At 36.2% G+C, this 26,685-nt stretch overlaps 1 protein-coding gene across 1 annotated transcript in view; it reads right to left on the bottom strand.

Annotated features, from left to right (window-relative positions):
• Positions 1–26,685, bottom strand: part of VAV3 (vav 3 guanine nucleotide exchange factor) — a gene marked incomplete at its 3' end in the record, with an annotated part of 139,773 nt that overhangs the window by 5,461 nt on the left and 107,627 nt on the right. Inside the window, exons 19-20 of the mRNA XM_010563444.1 lie at positions 24,549–24,594; positions 1,640–1,776 (exon numbers count right to left, since the gene is read on the bottom strand). Of these exons, the coding sequence (XP_010561746.1) occupies positions 1,640–1,776; positions 24,549–24,594 (183 nt within the window). The remainder of the gene's footprint in view (positions 1–1,639; positions 1,777–24,548; positions 24,595–26,685) is intronic.

Below are 26,685 nucleotides of genomic sequence, written 5' to 3'. Positions count from 1 at the left end.
AAGCAGTCTGTGACAAAACAGCTTGTGAGGAAAAAAAAAAAAATTTCCTGAATGATGCTAATGGAGATGACAATTTCCATTAAGATTCAAATCTATTACTAAGGCTTCTGGGGAAAAAGCCTCACACACTTTCCGGTTTCTGCTAGTTAAACACAGTGAGATTCTCACTAAATTCTTTAGCATGACAGGTACAAATAACATCTAAGACAAATTCCAGTAGATTGAGTTGACGGATGTGTACGAACATGGCAATACAATCAGTCCCACAAGGTGCCAGTAATTCTGGCCTGTACTAATTGTGTTAATCAGATGATCACCCTTATAGCCAGTCCCAAATCAAGAGCATGATTAAAGGCTTCTCTGGATCAGAACTCAAGACCTTGCAGAACCAAGCCCTGCGTATACAACTATATAGACCAAGATCTGCCAACCAATGTTTGAAAAAATTTCTTTTCAGTGATGTGAAGTATCTATGGTCTGCTAAATAACGGGGGTGGGGGTGGTGTTCGTTTGTTTGTTGGGCTTGTGGGTTTTGGGGTTTTTTTTGGCGGGGGGTGGGAGGGGTACAATTATCTACATATTTTTTAATAGATAAAGCAATTCTATTGTTTATGACTTCCCCTGGTTAAATGTTGTTCAGGATGATGCCATGGCATAGAAACAGAGTTCACTGATTCAGTGCTGGAGAGTTTGGAGAAGATTCAATCCTAACTGAAGCCAGTAAAAAAAAAAAAAAAAAAAAAAAAAAGACCTGACTAATGTAACAGACCAAGCAGTTTTTATAATTATATTCATTAACTTATTATAGCCTCAAAGGAAAAAGAAAATCATGAAGACAAACACAGGAACAACAATTCAAGACAACAACAGATGCTTCCCAGTTGTTGTTCTATGAATATCCTGGAAGTTCTTCTATTTATCCCTATTTTCATTTATTCAGTAACATCAGTAGTATGCAGGATTCTAGTACGAACAATAAAGAAAGCAATCAAGAAAAATGAGACATGCTTTAATGCATTTATCTTTAAAATGAATGCAAAACAGCATTTTGAATCTTTTTGTAGTTATCAGTCAAAAAGAAATTTCAGTAACAGTAGTAGCGATGTGAATCATGTGATACTAAATTTTGCCATCACTAGAATATATTTTTCCCATGTACATAAAAAACTGTTCTTAACTGACTTGAGAGGTCATCAAGAAGTTTAGGTGATTCTGTTTTGCAGAGCTATTTCTCCCCCTGTAAATCTAATATTTGTAACTGGGTTTTGCCAATATAGCTTTCAGTTCCTCTATGTTAGAAAAGCAGTGATTGAAAATTCACAGGACTTTGCTGTTTATGTGCCAAACACTCTCCTTAACTCTTACAATTTCACTAGAAGGACTGCTACCAGTGCCATGTTCTTGCAGATTTATTCACCGGGACTTTTACTCTAAAGGCTGCAAGACTGAAGCTTTACACAATACAGGAAGTACTGGTAACTGAAAAGTAAAAATAGTAGTATTAGACATTTATTTTGGGTAAAACACAAAGATATTCTTTTGTTGTTCAAAAAGGAAAAAAGTCACAAGAGCAATATAGCAATAAGAATTTAATATTTGGGACTAACAGAATATAGCCATTTGCTCAAGCATACAATACCTGCCAAAATAAGCTATGTGCATCTCCTCTAATTAGTTCTATAGTGTCCCCAATCTGGATATGCAATGGTGGACCATCTTGTGTGGCTGGCTGTGGTATTCCATTGTAGTTTCGAATTACTTGCATTTTTGGTAAACCTGAACAAAAGAAAAAAAAAGAAACAAATAAAACAAAGTCATCATATATATTTTAGTAATGACAATTTATAAAATCTGAAGACCACAAAAGCAACCAATCAACAAAGGGATACTATGTCTTTAATAGCTACCTGACTAAGGCACTAGGGCGATGTCTCAGTAATGTATCATGTACAACCTAATAGAAAAGAACTACTTTGAAAAAAACATCTTTGTCCTCTCTTCTTCTTGGGGTAAAGTTGATTTCATGTCTATGGAGGCTCTTTCCTCTACATGTGCACCCCTGGCTCGGCATAAGGTTGAAATATTAAGGCTATCTTTGTAGTTCAAGGCAAAAATTGTAATGACCCAGTATTAAAGACACCAATATGGATAATCTCATTGGCTTTAGATCTGTATTACTAAAAAGCCTGCTGCTGATGTGAACATGTCCAAGAGAGTAAGGATGACAATCCTTCTAGGCTTCTCGTAAGACTTTTTCTTTTTTTTCTTTTTTTTTTTTTTCTTTCCTGTTTGGTTTTTGGGGTTTGTTTTGGTTTGGTTTTTTTTTAATTTTCAAGTTTTGACAATATTTTTTGATACATGTAGCAAAGCCTGGATCAATTTAAGGTTTCATTTTCAAGACAAGAACTCTAGCTGCACACTAGTCCTTCCACATCAATACTGGCTGCATCTGGACAGCTGATATAGATCTGATTGTCATGTAGTCCCCACCTTTTTTTTTTTAAAGGGAGCAATCCACTTCTTGACACACAAAATATTTTCCCCAAAGATTAGTCTCTCTGCCTGTACATAAATCACTGTTTATAACTACAGTTCCAGAGCCCTCCACAAGCATGTATCAAATGGGGGACGGGAGGGTGGATTTCAGCAGGGAGAAAAACCTGTGCGTACTGTAACTGCATGTTCTTATAACTATAACAGAATTAAAAAAAAAAAAAAAAACAAAACCACAAACAAACCTTAAAGCATTATGGACAGCTAGTGTATTGCACTAAAAGAGCATGCTGTGATATTATAAGAATTCTTGAAATCAAGTGAAGTACCACCCACTTCATAACAAAGATAGTAAAGACTTAAAAGCTTTTAGAAAAGCATTTTTTCCATTCCTTATACTGCCAAGGAAAGCATCATTTTAACATAACAGATCTGTTTTAATCACTCTCCCTCTATCTTTAAATAAAGCTTTATATAATAATTTCCTTGTTTTTAACTGCACGTGGGATGTTAAAAATTGCTACATTTAAGTGGCATATCCATTTATAAACTTAACCAAAAAGTTTTTGTTCAAGTAAGATTTTGTAAGAATGTATATTAATAAATACAAATAAGAGTGAAAGCATGCAAAGTCAAGGTAGCGGAGCTGCCATATTTAACCAGTTTCTTGCTGGAGAGTCACGATTAACTTAATTCTAACAACAAAGGATCAGCAGGCCTATAAAAGACCTATTTCTGTTGCAAAATCACTACTATAATTAAGGTAGCAAGAAATACAAATATCCATTATCTCTTCTAAATTGTATGAAACATGAAAGGGATCACCTTCAATAATTACTACTCTGTATTTAAGAATAAATACTAATCCAAAGTGCTGATGAGACATTAAGCAAAGTAATACTAGCTCTTATGTTACTCAACCCAAATGACACCATAACTTTTTCTATTTCAAGTCACCTGGCATACTGAAAATGAGCACCTAATTGTTAGTAAGCCGTTATTCCAATTAGGTAAATACTAGACTTCACTTTATCTCTCAACTGAAGACTGTCATGCTTTCAAATACTGATTCAGCATCAAGAAATGCTGCATCTATTGCATGGCAAATAGAAGCAATGCTGCATACAAGTATCTACTCAAAGCTGACAACTTCGTCCTAATGCAAGGGAACTACCTCATCACACTATAAATGATAGCTCTGCATATACGATAAACAAGCTGTAAGCATGCACTCATCTTGGAGACATATGTGGAAGTTGAAACAAATGCGCAAAAAATTATTCATGTTATGAAACCTTGTATCAGGTGATTTAGTTTATCACATTTTTAGTGTGCATATACAATATACTTGAAACACTACCTTTGCATTGATCTCATCAGAAGATAATCAAGAAATACTGTCATGCACTTTTCAGTGCAAATCCTGGGGTTTTTTAAAGATACTATACTGCTGACATTAGTAATCACAGACACACGTAAAATGACTACTTATTTCTATTTCACTGGTAATTATGATTATTGGCATCTCTGAAAACCAGGCTAAGAGAACATGGGGAAAAAAAATCACGCTGTGCCAACTAGCAGAATTATTCAAAAGTTAACACAGAATTAATCATGTTAAAACATGTCATGCCTAGAACACGTGTATAATTCAATATGCTTAATTCTGTAAAAATCTACAGCAATTTTGATTATATAATTCCATTGGCAGATACAATGTTGGAAGATTTGATCGAACACCTCTTCACATCACTAGAAATAATCCTATTCATTTAAAACAGGCTAACAGGTTAGGGTCTTAACAGACTTTATTACCTTGCTTCAGATCCCTCCTTAAAACTTCTTTGCCATAACACCTACAGAAACTGCGACAACTACAGCACTGATATGCTACAGCTGCTCTCTACTATGGTGACCAACAAATCTTATTCTTCTACTGTAATTTTACTACCTACTTTTATCCAACTGTTGTCTTTGGTCTACTTAGGAGTTCTTTGTGCTCAATGTTGTCTTTGCTAGGAACACACACTGCCTAGTGTAACGCATACGCACTATCACCAGACCTTATAAACCACTATCTGGAATAACAGGGATACATGGCTATAATACAGAAGAAGATTGTGATTTCATTATTTACTGTATTATTTTCATTCACCCACTTCAGGAACGATACTATGTCCTAGCTTCAAGGCCGCTGACCAAAGATGCACGTATAAACAAGGGAAATTATTTTCTGGTGCTAATTATTTAAGCACGTTAGGCTTGACTCAGATTCTGGAAAGTACTTTGTACCTTGAAGTACAACAACTGAAAGTAAATTCACTCTCCAACAACAGGAGTGTCTGAGTCACAGAGAATATATTCATTTCAATATCACCAATACCAGACACGCATAAACAGCCTGTATTGATCAAAGATATAAAAGCAGTGAATGTACAACTAATGTGTTCTACTTGTTGTATGAAAATATCATCAAAACGACCCATCCCTGTTACATGATTTTAAACATTTTTTAAAAATCAGTTTTTCCAGGAACAAAAGACTAAATGAAATCTTTGAAACAATCAATCAGAAACAAGCACATATTATTCTGGAATAGCTATTTTTCCATGGATAAATGTTCTTCTCGCAGAACTTCCCTTATATCACCATTAAGCACGGAAGAAATAAATGGGGTACAGAAAAGTTACTAAATTGAGGTAAAGAGTCAAAGACGTCCAAACAGAATACTCAACTTTCTTTTCACTATATAATTACAGATTTTATGATAGTAGCTCAGAAACAGTTTAGCAGATTAACATTGAGATGGTGTACATTTAATTGGGTAGAATTTGGTCAGCCCTTCACATCCTAAACCTATACAAAGTACACTGGAGTGTGATGGATCAAGTCCCATCATTATCACAGGAAGCAGCTCAAAATCTTTCAGCTGTTTAGCAACCTTATCCTAAAACTAATTTGTTTCTACTGTTCGTTTTAGAACTTTATTCTGTGAGCATTTAGAATCTTCTACTTTCCAGTGTAAAGTAGTTCATGGCCAACTTACATACATCTAGAGGAGGCAGTCTGAATAGTTCTTTTCCTTGTCTGCATTTATTTTCATAACATAGTTATAGAGAGCAATCATACCCCTTTTAACCTCCATTTTGCTAGGCTAAACGAGCCAAGTTCTTTTAGACTCTTCTCATAACGGATCAATTCTTCTGAGGCAGTATACCACCTGCTTTACTGAAGTTCAGACACACAAGATGTAGAGTATTTTCCCTGTCTATCTTGAAATTTCATTCTTAATTGGCACATGGATTCATCACAAATATACTCATTAAGAATCCTGAGTATTTGCTGTAGTATAATAATGCAGACAAGAAAAAATGGTATGTTACAGAATCCTGAAATGTTTAAAGTGTAATTATGGATTATTTGTGATAGAAACAGTATAGAAACATTATGCATTAATGACTGAAATGTGAAATATGATAAGCATTAGAGACACTGCCATTGTGATGTACATAGCTGCAGTACTGAGAGGATCTGACAACTCCAGAAAGCTTCTGGAAACATATACAGCACAAAAATGTTGTTCATGAGTATGTTTACAAGCAGATAAAATTTGAACACACAGGACAAGGTCAGGATTCAGCCATGCATTACTATAATTAATGTTAATAATCCCATTGGCTTCTATGAGTTCAGATTTCCACATGACTGAAAGTTTTGTCAGGAAACTTTCTAATTTAAAGATGCAAAACCAGGCCTGCAGTTTCCAACCTTGAAATCAAAAAGCAAACTGATCCAGTTATTCCACCAATAAATAGATGAAATTTACTTCAGTTGGAAACCAGGAAAAACCCCAGATTCCTAGAAAAGTCTTCATAGCCAAGCTCTGGGTCACAGACCTAACACAAATTGATAATCTAATTTGTAGCTCATAAGAAAAGCAGAAAGTGTGCTAGAGTCATGGTTTACAAAGTACCAATTCAGCTATGTCATACAAAAATAAAACCTTTCATAAACCATACCACAAATTTGAGTATTTAAACTCATAGTTACAAGTCAAGGAAGAAGGTTACATTTTAGAATTAACATAGTACATAGTAAATTAGAATACCCATTATATATGAAATTATGAGAAAGTATAAACAAACTACTTGTATTCCTTACAGCAGCTCTGCATTTATGAACAGCACTGAATGACCCTCAGAGTTTCAGGCTGAGATTCAAAAATGTTATTTTTTGCTAACAACATGCATAATGCATGCCCTATGATGACCTCTATCTGTCAAAACTGATTCCAGCATCTGTTACTTCCAAGCAACACAGAACATGGTTTACACTTTGGGCAGGGATCATTTTAACATACAGGATAATGACATAGAGTATAGAAGACCACGGTTCAAAGGTGAATTTGTGGATATACTATATACTATTAGCACAAAGACGTAAAACAGCTTTGTCTGCATTAAACATCCATTCCTAGTTAATATGAGTCTTGAAGGATGACTTTCTTTTTCTCTTGGGAAAATACAGCCTAGTCAACAAATATTTATAACCTGATCCAAAACCCACTAATCTAATGGAAGAAAGCCTCCTGACTTCATGAAGCTTTGAATCTGAAACAGAATTTTAGACTATCTGACAAGGCCGCATCTTAATATTTCCAGAATCTCAACACAATTACATAAGCCTCTCCTATAGGAAATGACATGGAAGTCTCACTAATTCTGTCCTTCCTTTCACCAAGAGAGGTTTGGGTGTCTGTTTGGAGACTCTGAACTTGCTTTAAACCTTTTTGGTTTATATTTTTGTAGCTACAAAAATAGGGAATGCAGCTCTGCTGAGGAACAGACTGACATTTAGTGATTTATAAGCCTTCCATAGCAAAGACCAGAAGAAACACTCCATCTCAAATCTCAGGGCAAGTGCATCTCCAGCCATCTTCACCCTCCAACCAGGAAATGAGGGCAAAGTAACTCATAGCAGTATCTCATTGTCTCATTGGATTAAATGTCTGAACAGTGACCCAGAGCATCATGAATCATTTCAACATCACGAACTAAAGACACACAGGTAAAGAAGACCCTGTATTTAAATAAAAGTGAAGAAATACAAAATTAGTATTTACACCACAGTACGTAAAGTTAGACTGTGAAGGTTTCAAATCAAGAAGCATAACTGCAGATAATAAAGTAACAAGGAGTTATGATAAAAAAAAGAAAGAGGAAAACAGATGGGTTGGTAAGGACAGCAGTGTGAATAGCAAGTGGACAGTTATACCCACAATCTGAGCATCCATGAGAAAAAACATCAGCTTTTGCCAGCTTTTTTGGCAATATCTTGGTCCAATACTAATATTATTAAAAGCTAGTTAAAGGGAAGCTCTATTCTGAGCATGGACTACATGAAAACACAGTCCTTTGGCATTCTCTGTGTGTTCTTCAAATCAGCTCTGCTAGCTTCAGCTGTTTAAAATTCCTGTTCCTAATGATTTTGCTCCAGACTTAACAGTAAACTGGATTGTCCTCTCTTGCATTTATCAAGAGAGCTGCTTCTTAATTCCTAATCAGTGCCATCTATCTCCACAACCAGTGGAAGTCAATAGCTTTGTACAGTTACTGCCAAAGGCAAAACTTGTCTAGAAGGACTTCTCAGCTGGTGAGGAGACAGGAGAAAAGCAACCCTACATAATTTACAAAAAAATACTTACATTCAGTTTCTGGGGCTGTCTATTAATGACACAAAAGAAAATAGGTAGGTTTGTTGTTTGGGTTTTTTTAACTTTAGGCTGAGTGCTTATGACACAAATTACAGAACAGAACTCACGTACATGGAACATGCCAGCATAGTCTTTTAAGTGCACTCTTCAGAGTGGCAACGATTTAAATAATTACTATTGGACAACATTAATACAATGAATAAGTACATAGACATACCTCAAAAGATATTTTAATTGAACTTTTAATTCTCCCAGTCTTAAGTCGTTATTTTTGTATGTCATCATAATTAAAAGTTCTAATTTTAGGTATTGCTTATAAGCCTTACATTCAGGCAATATGACTGAAATGCTGACAGTGCCTAAAAATCAGCTTTGAGTATTTCACTTGCCTGTCTTCTCTTTAGCCGTTTTGCCATTGAGTACTCTTCAATAAAGTCTCAATATTTTTCAGATGACTAACCACAACCCCTGAGTTTGCTGCTTGACTCAATTTTAAGTCAAAAAACTTCAGAAGGCTGATTATTAAAACATTTAACAGTTACCATAAGCCTTACTCAACTAACTGTTTAAGCTTCTTCTTACATAGTTATACAAGTAGAGCAGCCCTGGCAGAGCTTTCTTCCATAAACAGAGAACTCGCAAGCACAAAAAAAAACAAACAAAAAAAAAAAAAAAATCTTCACTATCTCATAATTCAGATGACAAATTTGTAATGCACTCCAAACATCTGGTAAACATTCATGTTTCACTTCCACAGAAAAAGAAGATTTAATGACTGTCATTCTACAGGACAAATAAAACTACTGAAGAAGCTACTTTCTTTTTTACAGCCCTAGCCCTGCGTGCTGTGACTGTCCTCCCTCAACTGTTCCTACCATTGTACCTCCTTAAAACTTTCTTGAAGCAGCATTGGGGGTTTCCTCCAGTCCTTTACTACCTGTCAAATCTTCTGTAATTACTCAAAGACAAAATTTTTCCACCATTTCTTTTTAAAGCTGCATATATAAGCTGTATTCTTGGCACACACCTCTGCAAAAATGGTCAACCATCAACTAAAATGAAGATGTGTGGGAGGAAAAATCTGTCTGCTAACAGTCTGATCAACAACTTGTTATCAGAAACAGAAAAATACCACAACTCAGGAAGTCCTTTTGCTTCTTCAGGTTTTGTAGACCTGATCATTAGCAAAAGCTAGCCCCCTTTTAAGTAGCTGTATCTCCATTTTCCAGTTAAGATCCATGCAAAACTTGCAACTACATTGCAGATCATAGCAGGAGTTCATTACAAGGAAAATAAACAAGTCTAGCTATGTTATTCAATTTACATGGTCACATTTTTGAAACTGTGTGACTTCTGAAATATTTCTATATAGGTTGTTTGGGGTTTTTTTACAGTAGTTTGTTTTGCTTAAAGAACCATGCATAGACAAATGGACATCTTTCCCTGCTCTGAATATCAGTATTTGACTTAGCTCAAATGTTTTTTCAGCAAAGATATTTGAGGATAACTCTCTATGCTTAGTGACAACATAAATTAGCAAAATCAGCAGCATGGGAACATGGACACTCACTGAGGTGGACAGTACCATCTCAGTAACAGCTTTTTTCCAGGTCTTCCAAGTCAGGGCCAAACTTTATGCTCAGCTTAGTGCTCCTATAAATACAGCTAGCATTTATTTTGATCAGAAATAAGCAATTTAGCTAAGAAAATTCAGAATCCAAACTGAAGTTTCAGAATTGATTTTTTTATTTAGAAAAATAACTCCAACAGAAGGCATTTTCTTACTTAACTCCTAAGCAGGGACATTTGGCACATCGTGACATTCATTTTAAGGAATCTGGAAGCTTGTTGCCTCTGTGCAAGAAAAAACAGGCACTGCAGAAATGCTTCTGAACAGCCATGTTTTTAAAATTGAGAAAGGCATAAGCGCTGCCCTTTGGGAAACAAATGAACCTATCACTATTTAGATGACCAATGACCATTTGTATCTTACGGTGGTTCTGCTCACAACTCTCACAGATTCAATCCTCAGGTTTAAATTTCTTTTTTGTTTCTCAAAACAGAACAGAACGAAAAGAAACTGTGAAGATTTGGGGAAGTTGGGGGTCAAAATGTTACAACAGAGCAAAAGCAGTCTGAAAACTAGTTAAGTACCTGCAGAAAGATCTACTGACATACAAATGCCAACCCATTCCTGTTTGCACAGCAAACATTGTCAGAAGCTGTCTAGGCATCATTCAAACGCTCAGTCTTCTTTTAAAATACATATATTTGGGTTTGTACATCCATATGTAACTGCGGCAATAAAGGATCCTATTTTCAGAAAGTCAAGTACGAAGTACTAGAAAGGTCAAGTACCACTAGCTCCAGCTGCACTTGTCAAATCTTTAAAAAATTTTTTTTAAGCTTGACAAAGAAACTTTAGCACATTAATTTAGAAAACCTGGACATGCCCTAGATGGATAACTGTGGATTGCAAATGCAAGAAAGGATGTTTAAAATCATAGAAATTTCATGTGCAATTCCGACATCATGTCGTATTATTTATACTCAAAACCAGGTACTTGGCATTTAAAACTTTGATGTCTACAGTTTGTCCTCTCTCAAAAAAGAGGGGTCTCTCCAGGACTGCACTGAAAGAAAGTGGAATAGAGATATGAAGGTCACTGACTTTATAATGGTCATAGCCACACATATATTGTGATAAATTAGAGTGAAAACTTACTCTACTTTCGCTGACAGACCTTGGTTTCCTTTTCATAGCATGTCTTCCTCCAAACAAGTGTTAAGGACAAGCTCTTGCGTTTTGTACAATTTAACTTCAAATGCTTATTCAGACAACTAGTCCTTACTTGCAGTGACACAGGCAGCTGTCTTTGTGAGATCAAGGGGTTTTTGGAACTGTCTAGATTGAGAAGAATCTCAGCACTTTAAACAAACATTAGAAATGGCTGAGTGCCAAAATGTCTTATCATGTGACTAAACAATAAAGAATAATCAGGTTTCAAAAATACAGTTTTCATTTGTTTTGACGAAGTAATGAAATTCATCATTGCAATGTAGTGTAGTAGGTGAACTGGGGACATAAGTTTAAAAATAATGTTGCCTCAAAACTAAGAAGCTTCATTATTTTCTTTAAAATTGAGCAAACTACAGTTTTGGCATATGAATTAAAAAGTGTGTTACACAAGGTGTTGTTTTTTATAAAAGCACAAGGTATGAAAATTAACCAGTGTTAATTACCACATCTTTTAATGTGGTGCCATAGATAGGCACGGCATTCTAAAATGTGTATTTGTTCAAACAAGTACCTGCCCTGAGGAGCTAGCAACTTACATTAGGCAGATACTATAGATGAGCTATGAAGGTGTGTCCAGACAGTAGTAGATTATGTGCAGCAAAAGACTGAAAAACAGGGACAAAACTTGGAAAATACAAATCCATTATTCCACAGAAGTAATTACTCTGAGCTATATTTTTAATACTACCTTCTGCCTGCCCAGGGATGATTCTGCAGCAAGTAGTAAGAGGAAAAAGGCTTGAGAACAAGAGCCCCACTTTGGAAACTGAATTTAATACTGTGAAATCTCATGAATCTTATACAGGACCTAAATATTTTTATGTTGTTGAGCATTCACAGACTGAATAATTTTGAAAAGAACTTGGTCAATTACAAATATAAACTCTGTCCCTTCTAAAAAATAAATATACTGCAGTAAGAATATGATTGTCAAATCTCACTTGCAGTGTGCCCAAAAGCATGGCATGACAGGAAGCAGCCCTACCTTTCAATAAGTCTGTTCAGCATAAATGGATTTAGTCATCCTGCTGAACACACTGTACACTTCAGTGTACAGATACTGTACACTAAAATAATAATCATGGACAGCAAGATGGTAACCCATGAAAACACACACCTATGCCACCTAGAATCTTGCACAGGTCTCACAATTTTAAAACATCCATTGTTGAAAATGTGCTGAGATTTCATTCATCAAACATTGCAAAAATGAAAATTAAATTATCTTTCACACAATTTCTTTTGTGCTCAGTATTGACTAATAGCATCTGCCTCTTCAGTAAAGACTTCACTCTCCATTTCTGCTACGTACAAGAAATAAGGTCTCTGGCAATAGAGGAGTTTTCAGTTATTACATAACGTGAAGGGGAAGTGGCTGATGCCTGGCAAAGCAGACAGGTTCCAGCAAATGATAGAATAATCTTACCTGCACACACCCTCTTCATACTGCTACATAATCCTTCAGCTTTTCAAATTAAACACTCTTGTGATCTTCCTCTTCGAGCAATTTTTCTTTTCTGTGGCCTCTACCCTGATTATGGCAGATACCTCTTTTACTTCTTAACTGACAGTTCTTAATCTACATGCAAAAAAATTTCAGGCTATATAGACCTTCTTTGCATGGAAGCATCTGTAAATGAATGTTGCCAAGAATTACGGCATTAGGTTAAGCAATGAAAAAACACTGTTGCTTTGGCTGAAACAAACGTGCATTCAAAAAGTATGCCTACTGATTTCTGGTTTGTACAGGTTACAGCGAATAATTTTTTTTTCTTTGGGGAAAGAGCACAAAACTTGCTTTCCTTACAAAATATTTGTGTTTTAAAAGTATAAAAGGATGAGTACATATTTCACTGTTACCGCAATGTAGTTAAAGTTGTTTATCTCTAAATAACATACACTTGTGATTTTGGTTTTATGCCAGTACTTTGCAAATTTAAAGCATTAGCAATCTATGAAAATAAATTCTAAGACATCCAAAAGGCATAGTATTTTGTGATACCTCCAGCTTTTCCACAAATTTGTAGTATCCCCAGCCTCATTCAGTTGACATACCTATACACAGACATTCAGACCACATTTTAAGTATCCACTGAGTATAAAAATATATATAACTTACATCTTATCTGATCTCACTGTCTTCATTTAGAAGTTACCCTTTCTTTTCTAGCAGGACTGGTGTATCAAAAATTATATACTACTCTGATGCACTAAAGCTTCTGCAAACTCCCTCCCTTTTTATCAAAGAAAAATATTTTCAATTTTTAGTACTAGTTTTAAAAATTGTTTAAAAAATTGAATCACTTAATTTTCTGTGTTTACATATAAATAAGTCCTTAACTTGAAGATGGATCACATGGTGAATAAATAATAAGCAGTAAAAGGGTGTTGTTTTAAAGATAAAAATGAAAATATATAATAAAATCATCCATGATCACTTGATCTTTGTTGCAAAATCAAGAGGTTACTGGTAAATTATCATAGGCAATAAAGATGGGAATCAAGTCCAGTCCCCTGTCAAGATGTCAGTCTTGCCATAATAATCAGGCTCCATCTTAAAGCCCTTTTGTTTCTTTCCCTCCCCCCAAGAAAATCCTCGTATATTCATCTTCCCAATAGTGAAGGTTCTCCTTCTATTTTCTGTGTCCAGCCTGAATGTGTACTCCAGCAAACAATGGGTAATTCATTAGGACATAAACCATACCTGAAAGCAATAAAGGATATAAATTGAAGTTACGTCTAACCGAGGATGAGTGTATTCTGTTGCACCCCCACTAACTGTGCAGCCTCAGGAGTGAGCTGGTTCACCAACCCAATCAGAAAGAAAATCACTTATTTCCCCATCGCTGCCACTGCCTCCCATGACCAGTTTTCCACTCTCTCATTGAAGTGACTTAGCCCTATGACCAGACAATCATTAGATTCAAAAGAAAGGGCAGTGAGGGAACAGCTGAGTAGGAAAACACACCACACCATGTGGCAACAGCCTGTAGTCACATCAAAGAATCACCAGAGATCAAACTGACACTAGCAGAACACCCAGAGTTGGTTGTTTCTCCCAGAAATACTCCCCTGACAAAGAATACCACTTACACACTTAAATCCCAGCATCAGCTCTTTAAGATTAGTTGACCATTCAAAAGTTTCTCAGATGCCTGAGCCACGTGCAGAGCAATGTACAATTACAGGACTTAAATCAATACCACCAGAAACAGACAAATAACAAAACCAGCCCACAATGCACGAGAACAGTCAGAGACTTAAGTCTCCACCATTAAGTCTCATGCTCTTTTCCTTTTGAGCTTTTCTCTTTATTTATCCTCTCTTCTCCCCACAATCAAGCAAAAAAGGAAGAAGGGGAAAATTATAGGGCAACCTGTAGAGTCTTACAGGGAAAAATAACTAAACACCCCACCACCACCACCCCAAAAAAACCAACCACATTTAAAATGTAGAAGACATAGGGGCATTAAGTGAATTCCACTGTACTAAAATGATTACTGCTAGTTGCAAGACAGCTGCTAATGCCAGGGGTGAGATGCTATTCTGGAAGGAAAGCTAGGATCCATACATGCAGCTTTTGTTGTTGTATCTTATTTCATGCAATTTATTGCTGTCAAACCCAATTAAGGAAAAAATCCAAGAACCATAAACATGCTGCTTTATCATCTAAACTAAAAGATATAGTGCCTCATGCTCTCTCCTCTCCCCACATCTGTTCCAAATGGGCTGGTTAAAGAGTAACCTCTAAAGTTAGTGGAACCCAGGCATGTTTTCAAGATATCAGATAATGAAGTTACTATTTAATTCCCTGTTACACACTAAAGCTGAAGAAATGCAAGTTCTGAAACGTGCAAGACTGAACATGTCTTCTATTTATTTGCAGGTCAGCAAGAGCAGCAATGGGGGCTGAACTCAAGTGCTTTCTCTAAATCCCTTATAAAGGTACCTGACCTTTTTTCCTGGATAAACCACATCAAAGAGTTAAAACAACTGGGTTGAATAAATTGATTCTACTGAAAAATCAATCAGATCAATTTTTGTACTGTCACTACTTGGAAAGACTAAGTACTAAATAAATTCATATATGAAATTGCTGAGCAGTTTGTGATCTGCAACCTATTTCTTAAAACAGCCTCAGCACCATAGAAATAAGAGGTTAAGTGTGAAAGCAATGCTTTAAAGCAACTCAGTTATAATCAACAGATGTCCCAACACAGATATCTGATATTTGTACAAGGCAGACTGGTAAAGCCTACTATAAAATCAAAATTTGCAAATATATGGATAAATATAATATAAAGACTAAAAATACTTTTTAAAGGAAAATCAGGGGATCTTGGTTAGAGTTTTTTTGAAGTGGACAATGAACATGAGGATCAAGATTATATATTAATACAGATTAGCAAAATAATTTTAACAGGACTCACTATGAAGCTCTCTTCCAGTTTTCACAATATGAGAGGCAAAGCTCCCCCCAGATAAATAAGCAGCAAAAGGACAGGAAATGAAATGTTGAAACAGTAACATCTTTTCAAAAAGAAGCTGGTTTCCAAAAGGGTCACCCAAAGGAATCCGTGCTTGGACATCCGTTGTTCAAAAATTAATAAGCACTATTGAAATGGGAGTAAAGATGGATTAAGCCTTGTAGAAGGTGCAAAATTATTTCCTTAAAAAGAACACTACTTGCAAAGAATTGAAGGAAGATTTCATGAACTGAAGTGCCTGTACAATAGGATTACAAATTACAGAATAAAGTTGGCTGGAAGAACCTTTGGAGGCCATTTGGTCATAACTTCATGTAAGATGTAACTTAAAAAATATAAAGTAACATATAGGTTGAATATTCATCCCTAATCATGGACTCTAAAACAGCTACCATCACACAGACAACAGTTCTCAGAGTAATTGCTAACTATTCTTTAAAATCAGTTCTTTAAGATCATAATCTAATTCTGCTATGTATGAATACTAAGAAATTTCTTGGAGCAGACCACAGAAATAGAAAGAACAACCACTCTTGGACCTAGAAGCATGCAGACAAGCAAACAGTATGGTCAGACATACAGAAAAGCTTCTGTGTCAAGAATTAAGCAGATAATGGCTCTTCAGGTTAGAACAGAGATGACTGAAGGGGATACGCCAGAGACAATTCAAGAGTGGCACAGAGATAATATGCAGAGAAAAAGTATTCATTATTTCTTTATTTATTATTCACTTTCTTGATTCAAAAAAATAGGAGGTGTCAAAAAAATAGGCAGCAGGTTTAAAACAAAAAGAAGTACTTTATTCACACAACTAATTATGAAAGTAACAGTTAAAGGATGTTGCGAAAACCAAGAATTTAGGTTGGCTCAAAAAGTGCAATGAAAATACGTGGAAGAAAAATTAAGACCTAAGAAACAAAAACACAAGGTACTGGGGGAAGTTACCACAACCTTACCCCATATTCTATCCTTAAGCATCCATTTAATTGGCTACTGTTGAAGAAGGGATCCTGGGATAGATTGGCCTGCAGCCTAACTCAGCCTCATTGTTGTCTTCCCTGGGAAGCTCAAAGAGGTGAGCAGATTAAAAAACTCTCCTGAAAAGCAGCATCAGTTTCTCAGGCTCTTCCCTCTGGCCCCTTCTACCAAGCTGTAAAACTTTCCTCAGGCAGAAGGCAGAGGCAGTTCTGGGAGCTTTTCTTCTGTGAAATTTCAGCAGTCTTTTTTCTCCCATGGGATGGCTGCTTTCAGTTTTACAATGTTTCCCAAATTCTTTGTGTGAGAATTACTTTGAAGTAGTGATCAAATACTGATTTAGTTAAATGAGTGAGCCACAAAAAAAGAAACCATATGCTTTAGAGTACTGTTAAAATTCAGTAACTTTTGACTATTTTTAATCATTCATTGCCTTACTGTCTTTGGTTTACCTTCTGAGAATGACAGTACCCTGAAGATTTAAAACAGATCTGAAAATAGATGGGTAAATGCAATACTCCTCTTGAAGATGAATACAAGATTTTTAAGTCCCAACAAACTTTAGCAAAATGCTACAGAATTCCCTTCTATTTCCTGTGGTAACTAAAGGCAACTTTGCACCACATGATTTCTGCACATGCCGCCTTTGGTTTTTTTAAGTGCTGTACTAATTTTTTGTGTACGTAAAACACAAAACAGTATATTTTTTTGTTTTATTGATCATACTTGTAAGCCCATTTTGTTCACTTTTACCTTAATCTTTTTCTCCTTTCTGCCTGCCAACTCCCTTGTAGTTATCTGTAAACAGTGACGTTTTGCTTAGAACAGTCCATGCTGAGAGTGTTTTTATGCAGAAAAAAAGAAAGATATTGTAGGATTCTTAACGTACCTCAACTTAAAAATTATGCTAATACATGCTAAGCATGTATTAAACACCATTATTTCTCTAAGAGAAAAATAAAATGCTAGTTGCTCAAGATACAGAGACAGTCCCAAAAACACATCCAGTAAGACAAAAGAGCCTAAATTACTCAACTACAAACTAATCTTGCAATCCAACCAGACAAGGATGAAAGAGTTTGACAAAATAAATATATTTCACCCTTTGGCATCTGGGTCTTCTGATGTTTAATTAAAAGAAAAGGCTAAAGGCTATGTTCTTCTCTGAATGTTAGCTCATTGCTGAGATGCCAAAGGGACAGGCACCTTTCAAAATACCTCTCCCCAACAGGAATGTAAAAATAATTTTAATTTAAAATATAACAACCCAAATAAAATTCATTAAACTGCATTTGAAATGCTTCATTGGAAGACAAAATTCTGCTTTGCCTTCCAGAAATGCATTAGTGGAAAATTTCTTGGTGCAAAATATTAGACATGTTCTTTCTTGTATCACAACAAAGATGAATTCGTTATTTTGGGAAACAACAATAGCTCAGCACACGGCATTAGCACAGTAGTAAAAAAAAGCTAGGATCCTGAATGTAATATGTATTTTTAATAAATGTGAGATAAATTAATTTGATCTCACAAATTAGGTCACACAAGTCAGTGTACCTCTAAATTCACTGTTGCTGAGGTCCACCTGGAAGTTGTCCCAATAACTGCTCCTAAGAACATGATGACCACAAAGAAATTCACTGACTCTGGTCTCAAACCCCAACACTGTACCAGCCACATGACATAAAACATGTTAAAACACATCTATCAATACTAAGAGCTCATCAGGTTAGAGCTGCAATCCAAGTCCTTGAAGGACTCCAGAACATTCAGAATTATACAGCACATCAGCAAGCAGTATTGCCTTTATCCTGCTAAGGAGTCTTCCTTCTGCAGCAAGGGTGCTCCTAGCTGCCCTGTTAGACGAGTTCATACCTGCAATTCACCTAGTTCACATAGATTCCTAGAAACAGGCACTGTATACTTTATATGCACCTTGAACAAAGTGTTTAGATCCTGTGTAGACAAGGAAAAAGCATCCACAATGCAATAAAATCCACCCAAAAGTTAAACATATGTTACATATATGTATAATCAAAGCTAGGTTTTGGTTCTGTAGCTTAACACATTACCATGTAGAGAAGTCTTTAGCTACTTAGCAAATCTAATGCTCCGCAAACAGTACAAAATTATCCCTAGGGAAAACACACAAAACTATATATACTTTCTTATGATTGTTAATTATTAGACACACTTTATGTCCAAGAGAAGTAGACATTTGAGTTCCTTCAAGTCTCTAGAACAGTAATTTCTCTCTCTTTTTTTTTTTTTTTTAAGCCATATAGGCTGCATTTTTATCTATAATAGGAAGTTGCAAAAACTAAATCAAAAGGATATAAACAATCAGGTCGTCCTGGTTAGTCTGCATGCAGCAAGCCTCCAAGTCTCCTGGTCAGTTACAGTATGTGATGGATGTTTTACTACTATGAACCTTACTAGGTTATCCCATACCAGTAAGCAGCGGGAAAGACCTCAAACTTGTCAAACAACAAACTCTTTGCTAGAGGAAGTTTTGTGAAACATTTCTCTTTCCTTCAGTATTCCTTCAGGCTTTCCCCGATTTAATTTACAGTCAGCTGCCCATTCACGTACACATTCATTTTGACCAGCCATTAAAACCCATGGTTATGTTCAATGTGAACAGTATCTAAAGCTGAAAAGAATGTCTTATGTATACTCTAGTACTTGAGTTCATGTTCCCCCAGAAGTCAACTCCCCCAGAAGCTTTTCACAGATATTTAACAGAGGAAGAAATAAACCCATGGGACTCTGAGCATGGTCCTGAGGGAAGATGCAGAAACAAATGGCCTGTAATGATTTGCTCTACTCAGTCTGAAAGGAAAGACAAGACCTATTAGAGGGGATTACTATTCACTCCTATGTTTTATTGACAGGAAATATAATTAACACTACCAAATGTCTCAGAAAAATACCTATCGATGTATTTCTTGATTCTATACACAGAAACTCCTTTACTAAAGGAAAAAAATGCTACCTTGGTCTAATCCATCTTGATGAAGAGAGTCATAATAAAGAGATACTATTAGTGACGTCAGCTCCTCACTTCTCATGAGAAAACTAAATCCTGGGGGCTTGTTTAATTGGCTTTTTATTTTTGGTAGACCTTTTTCTGTGGCTTAAAACCAAGATAAATTCTTGTTCTCAGCAATGATATTGACAGTCAGTTAGTAATGGACCACAGAGATGCAGCCAGAATCACAGGTAGCTGCTCCCATTGCTGACGTGGAGAAATAAATTCCTGAATGCCAGTTTTTCAGCACTGGGCTTCATGTTGCACAAGGTTATCTTTTCTTATCCATGAAATTGGGTATTCTCTATACAGGGCTGAACGAGAAAGCCAACAGTCAATCAGGACTACCAAGGACTTGCCTTGATAGTTCATAAGACAAGAAAACGAGAGACATGCTTCAAATCTCTCTCAGTTAAAGAGAGTAGTTTTATCTTTAACAACTACATGCTTGGCAAAGAATTATCTGCAAGTTGGGATATCCCAGCATTTGAATTTGGGCCAGATTTTGCTTTTAGCTGGGCATATGGTTGGAATGGCACTGAAATGGAAATCAGAGTTAGACTTGCATATCACAGAGCACACTGTGTCAGAATTTGTTGAAATATCTCACAGTCTAATATACCTCATTCTTAACTGAAAAGGAAATTTAAACAGCCAATATTACACTATCCCCTAATTTTTACTGTGAAGACAAGATGCAATCATTACCACAATACACAAACATCTGAATATTGTTTCACTGCTTAGTAATCACATATAACAATGACATAACCTAGTTTAAACATTCCACAATCCAATTTCAACAAAATATGAAGCACACAGTAGCTCATTTCCCACTATGTCTAATTAAATAAGCATATCTCCAATGCTGTAGTTCTCCCTGCACAGATTTTTTTTTTTTAAACATATATACTTCAGGCCATAAACTCAATTATTCTCTTCAGATCCTTTTCTTTATAATCTGTGTAAAATCAGTATTACAAGATTGCTTCACAAAGCAAGTATGGACCAGATACCAACCAGAAATACAGATACCTCTATTTAAAATTACTATTTGAACTTTGAACTCCTAGGCTGAAAAACAGCTTTGCTCAGGCTATTGCATTACATACATTACTTGTTAATATTGTGTCCCCCAAAAAGAACCCAAGTCAATATTTTACTTTCTTTGAAGGGAAAAGACCTGTTGGTTCTGTCCCTCAGTTCAGAACTAGGTTTTCTAAGCTTTAATCCATGCTTATAAAGAAAACAGCTAGTTAAGAAGTCAAAACATTTTCAGTGATGTTCTTTCACAGATCAGATTTTGAGTTTTATCTGCAATGAATCTTGAATATAAGGCTTCTAGTGTTCTACTTTTACCAAGTTTATCCTTCTGATATGAAATATACTTTCACACTTTTAGAGATTACACTTGCAATGTTTATATTAGGAGAAATGTTTAGGGTAAAACCAGTTTTAAAAACACTAAGCTGTGAATCTATCACATTTAGACTCTTTATACCGTTAAAAAAAATAAAAATATAGCAAACATACACTGTATTATTCCAATAGCTGAGAAAGAGAAATAAAATAATTTTTACTCTTACTAAAATACATAAAAATTACTTCTATTAAAAACATTGGTCAGATTGCATCATCCTTCTCAAGAAAACATACAAAGTGTTAATTTATGCTTGTGAATATACATTTGTCATTCAAGTCAATAGTGCGAATCACATGCTTAAAATTAAACACATGCATGAAAGTTTTCATGGCATTCCTTACACAAGGAAAAACATGTTATATTAATTATCACTCCATATGCCCATTCCAGGCAAAAACTGATACCAATCTAAATCACTTCTCAAATACATTTAAGCAGTATCATGTTGTTCTACAGTAAAATGCAAACTCTAGACCAATTTTTTCTGGCTTTATAGGTGCATATGCATTTACAGGTTCATACTCTCCATGGCTTTTATTATCTGCTGATTAATCCAAAGAAAGGTTATCTAAAATATGTCTCCCCTAAAACTTAGTACATGGACCAATTCAAGAGGCCATCTGCAACTGGACCACAGGCTAAAGTCACAGTGCACAGCATAAAGAAAAGACAAAGTCGTATTTTCTTTTTATTTTCAATTTGTTCTTCACTTGTACAGTTTCTGCACATATTTCTTTTCTCATGACTGTTTCATATCTCAGGAATTTCTCTGCCTCATCATCCATTAATCACTTTTCCTTCTACCCTTCCTTCTTATTCAGCACAAAGCAAATCTCAAGGAGGAAACTGTCACTGTCAAAACTTCTAACCAAACTTCAAAGAACAACAAATGAAACAGCCATGAACAACTTACTGCTTTTAGGGTACTTCAGCTAGATAGGTTCCTCCATCAATGAGTTTCATCAGCAAAAGACGAGATAATTTAATCCAGTATCCTCACATTGTTTTGTTTAGACCATCCTTCTACTCACTTCTCATCAAACTTAAATGACTTACCATTCAGGGCTAAGCAGTGTCAGTAAAAGTTGAATTTGGCTCTAACAAGCATAAAAAGAGAAGCACAATGCATCAACTTGACTATGCTACGCCTCCTGCATTCATTATTCTTTACTAAAATAGCCAAAGACAGACAACAGAAAGAGACAAGACAGAACATGATGTTCAAAAGTTTGTGCTAAAATACTTGCAACCCCAAAAATTGTATTTATTGCTGATATCAAACTCCACCAATATTTAGACACTGCAGGTGCCAGTTATTGATTCACAGCAAATGCCTGCTTTCCTAAACTAGTACCCATGATTCAGCACCATAACATGCAACACAGGTAGCAGCAGCATATTAAACCTCCTAAAGACAAACCAGTCTGGGCAGCAAACTTTTGTTTTTTAAAAAAAGACAGCACATTAAAATTTAAATGTTATCTCTGACTTTGACTACCTCTCTCAGTGAAAAAGAGCACCATGGTGCTAGGATTTCCAGAGATTTATATGCCAGTGTTCTCAAAGAGCTCTTAGGATCAATGCTGTATGTATGCCTGAAACAACTGATGTCTTACAAGTGCTGCTCTCCGGGTAGCATCTTCTGTCTGTCAAGGCAATGCACAATCTGATGAGCAATATTGCTTAGAATATGCCAAAGAGATGCCAAGAGTTTACCAAAGACATGTCTTTAAATCTCTACCAAGTTACAGCAGGACTCAGAATGCATATGCTGACAAAATGCAAATAAAAAAGCTCACTTCAGTTTGAAAACTGACTAAGTATATGTATGGAGCACATTAGTACATAGTATCTTTTTTATTACTATTTATTTTAAAAAATTATACTATCAGAAGCAATTCTGTAAGACAGTCTTCTGCAACAATCTCTCTAATAAAGGGACCTAACCATAACACAGATGTTCTGCATTGCTACTGGCTTTCAAAAATGTAACAGGGACCAAGAACTTGACTCAATAAGACTATCCCAACACTCAAAGAACTGTTTTGTGTAGGTAAATGGATAGGGTGGGGTGCAGCATAACCATATTTTAGGCACTGGTTACATATAGCTTTCAAACATCTATTTAATTCAATGATTCTGGTGATTTGAATGGTACTTAGTCTTCAATAAAAATAAATTTTAAAGTATCCTTGTATATAAAGATCATGTAAATACTTCCATCAGACTTCAACAGCAAGTAAACCACCAGTTTACTCAAAAAGTTCTCAAAGCTATATTACCCAACCTTTTAGAAGTTTACATGAGACAGCTATATTTAAAGATCCAGACCTATAAGGACTATTGTGCAAGCACAGATTACACTTCACTGCAACAAATACCACTGAATTGGAAGAACTGAAACAGTCCCACTTAGAAGAAGTATTCTCACCCTCTTCTGCATTATTTGATATTCTCGTTATTTCCCCCTCTGACTGTATTAATTTTCAGAGTTACAGGGCGCTCTTTTTTTTCTTTTTTCTTTAATGACTTCAGTCAACAATACACAGAACAATTTAGGAGTATCATGAAGCAATTTTTTTTTTGCTAGAGGGAACAAAGTGACGATACGTGTTCCAAAACATGTCAAAGGTAGGTGAGTAAGAAAGGTGTGGTCTGCTTCAGCTAGTTACAACATTTAGACTTTCAGAGCCAAGGCAGCTGCAGTGCTAGTGGCACAACCAGCATTCCTTCTTTTTGAAAAGTGCTTAGTTCTGCCAGGCTGTAATGTGGTGCATAGAGTTGCCATCCTGTTTCATGTTTGACTCCCAACTACTCTCAGGTGTCCGTATCTAGAAATATTTAATAATCTACAGCTTAGTTTTATTCCAAATAATATTTGCGTAACAAATCTCCAGTAATTAAACTATACAAGAAACCTAAAAGACAGAAATGTAATTACTATAAAAACATGACACTAAAAATATGACACAGTTACACTGAAAACCATTGAGTATTTTATACAGACACATAATGGGTCTCCAGAGGAAATGTTCACCCACTTGAGTACACAGTGTATAAGCAAGCACTTAATTTTCGTAAGGGCTGCTGCTGCCATGATTCCACAAAAGTATCTACTATAAACAGGAACAATAAAATCACTTTGAAATTCTATATAAAACTGCAATTGGCTTATGCCTTTTAGAAGAGCATCTCGTATTCAATACAGCTAACCACTGAGCACCACTACAGTTAGGAGAGTTGAGAATACCCACAACTTTGCAGATCAGAACCTAAACTTTATAAGTAACTATATAAACTGTCTGCTTTTCATCACTTAGTTACTTCTTTTAAAACTGCAAAGTATAGTAGGGTGGGTCAGGTTAACCGAAAACGCAGAGGCATTTTGTTGTTCAGATAGAACTGAAGCACTGCTTAAGAAAACAAGGAAAAAAAATTAGAATTCAATCAGCTGACCTTATCTTTGAAATCAGAAAAAGAGCAATCACTTTAGACTTTCACGACTTTAGCAATAAAGTTCTCAAAATTGCGTGCATTACAATAGCGTTCATAATGCAACTTGATAAAGTGAGTTATCTCGCTCTTTTTATTTAATGTTTAACTATTGAAAAAGTCATGACACAAACCTGGGTCCACATGTCTAGAGTTTCTTCTAATTCCATTTGTTCGTTTCTGCATAGCAAAAATACAAATCAAGGATATGAATAAACATGTTTTCATGTAGGCATATTGCACTCCTTTGATTCCCACAATCTACTAAGCAAAGCTGGTTTTCTTATTTCCCCCAATCACCACCACAATTATCTTTACCTCATAGAAAGATCATACTTTGAAAAATATTCTTAGTAACGTACAGGTTTTTTTCCATATATCCCATTTTTTCCTGACACTAGGCTCAAAAGATTCTTAGTCCATTTCATACATCAACATCTTTTGATACCAAGAACAAATTTATCTTTTAACCATTTATGAATAGCATAGGGGAAAAATGTGCAGTTTGGCACTATCTGCCCCAGATAATGTCCACAAACACAAAAGTATGGAAGCTGCTCGCTTTGCTTTAGTAAGGTAGAAACTTTCACTATTTGTACTTAAGGTAGCTAGAATTTCCTATGGAATTCTTAATTTTCTTATTTTCGGGGCGAGTACTTAAATATATTTAGTAACTCATGTCCCTCTTTCTTTTAAATTTGGATGAACCAGGGCCATGTGAAATCAGAAACTCTGATGAGACTTTTTTTTTTTTAATGTGTGTTGTACTCCAAGACCCTTAATATAGATCCCTGAAAATTTCAGTGTGAAATAAAGCATATCTGTGAACTACTGATCTGCTTTTGCAAACTTGTTTTAACTGGTAGCTTGCACGAAGGTTCATGCATTTATTTCTTTTTTAATCAAACCAAGCAGAGAAAAGCATGTTGCATAACAAAGGGAACAATTAGGTTCCTCTGATTTACTTGCAGTTGATATAAGCTGGTGCAGGACACACACCGAGGCAGGCCAGAAAGCAGTAACCTGAGGCACAACCAAATTACTAAGCCCTGTAGCAAGCTGGCAAAATGAAAAGCTTGGTTTAAAAACAGCTTTCAAGCTCTTGAGTCTTTGGACATGCTCTCTCTGTACCCCACAACTCTAATTAAAGAAAGGATGCAAGTTTTGTTTAATCAGCAGTGGGAAGAAGTAAAATTTAAAACCGCTGTTACAATGAAGGTAGTATTACCGAATAAGAACAAAAGGTTGAACTATATCCTAGTTTGTTTGGTTTTTTTTAATGGAGGCTGTATTGCTGATCAGGATTGATGCAGACTGGTGATTAACCGCAGATTTGTACAAGAGAGGGAAAGGGGCAGGAGTGGGAAAAGGAAGCACAAAAGAAGATACAGAAATGTTTAACTGAAGTGAAAAAAAAATACAATAATTCTGTGACAACGTAAGTCATGCACACCAAAGGACCGGATGGAAAACAATTTTAAGGAAATAATTCTTGAGCCGTAAGAAAACATGCTCAACACCCTTAAATATATTGCAGTACCAGTAGATTTCATTACGCTACTGGTATGAAATCTAAATCCACGTTTTCCAAAACGACAGATCCTCATCTATGCTCAAGCTTCCTTCTGCACAGGGAGAATTAAAGCAGGCACTTAAACAAGAGTCTTGGTAAAAATGAAAGCAATCCTGACAGTTTGGATCAACTCGATAACACTTCAATAGCTCCAGAAAGGAAGCCATTTTTCCCTCACAAAAGAGATTTACCAATCGAGCTAGAGGGTGAGAAGCCGAGGAGCAGAAGAATCCCTTCTTACAAGCAGCATACTGTTTTCTTCATCCAGCCACAGTGTGTTCACCACAGTTAGCCTTACTGAGCCTGGCAGCCTCGTCCACAAGGCCCAGTAAGCGATCTGTTGACAGCTGTCCCAACACTCACTGCCTGTCAGCTGCAGTACTGGGAGAGTGTTAGGCAAACTGACCGCGTTGTAGTTTCCATATTTTAGAGTGCCCTTACTTGGCGGGCATTTCTGGGCAAAGACGTGAAAAGCCAGGCAGCACGTGGCAGGAGGCACGTCCGAGGGAGCAGCGAGGAGCGCAGGCAGGCAGCAGCACAGGCAGGTCTGTGGCAGCGCGGCCCCCTCGTCGCCCGGAGCTCCTCCCGGGCCGGGCCCCCAGGAAGCCAGTGCCCGCTGCCGCGGCCTGCGCCCGCCCGAGGCCCACAGCCAAGGAGCTCGCCAGAGGCTGCCGGGGCTCCCCTCACCCAGCCCCCGC

The sequence above is a fragment of the Haliaeetus leucocephalus genome, unplaced genomic scaffold (assembly GCF_000737465.1).
Source record: "Haliaeetus leucocephalus isolate CR32 unplaced genomic scaffold, Haliaeetus_leucocephalus-4.0 Scaffold166, whole genome shotgun sequence".
Classification (NCBI taxonomy): domain Eukaryota; kingdom Metazoa; phylum Chordata; class Aves; order Accipitriformes; family Accipitridae; genus Haliaeetus; species Haliaeetus leucocephalus.
This window is presented reverse-complemented; position numbering and strand designations above follow the sequence as displayed.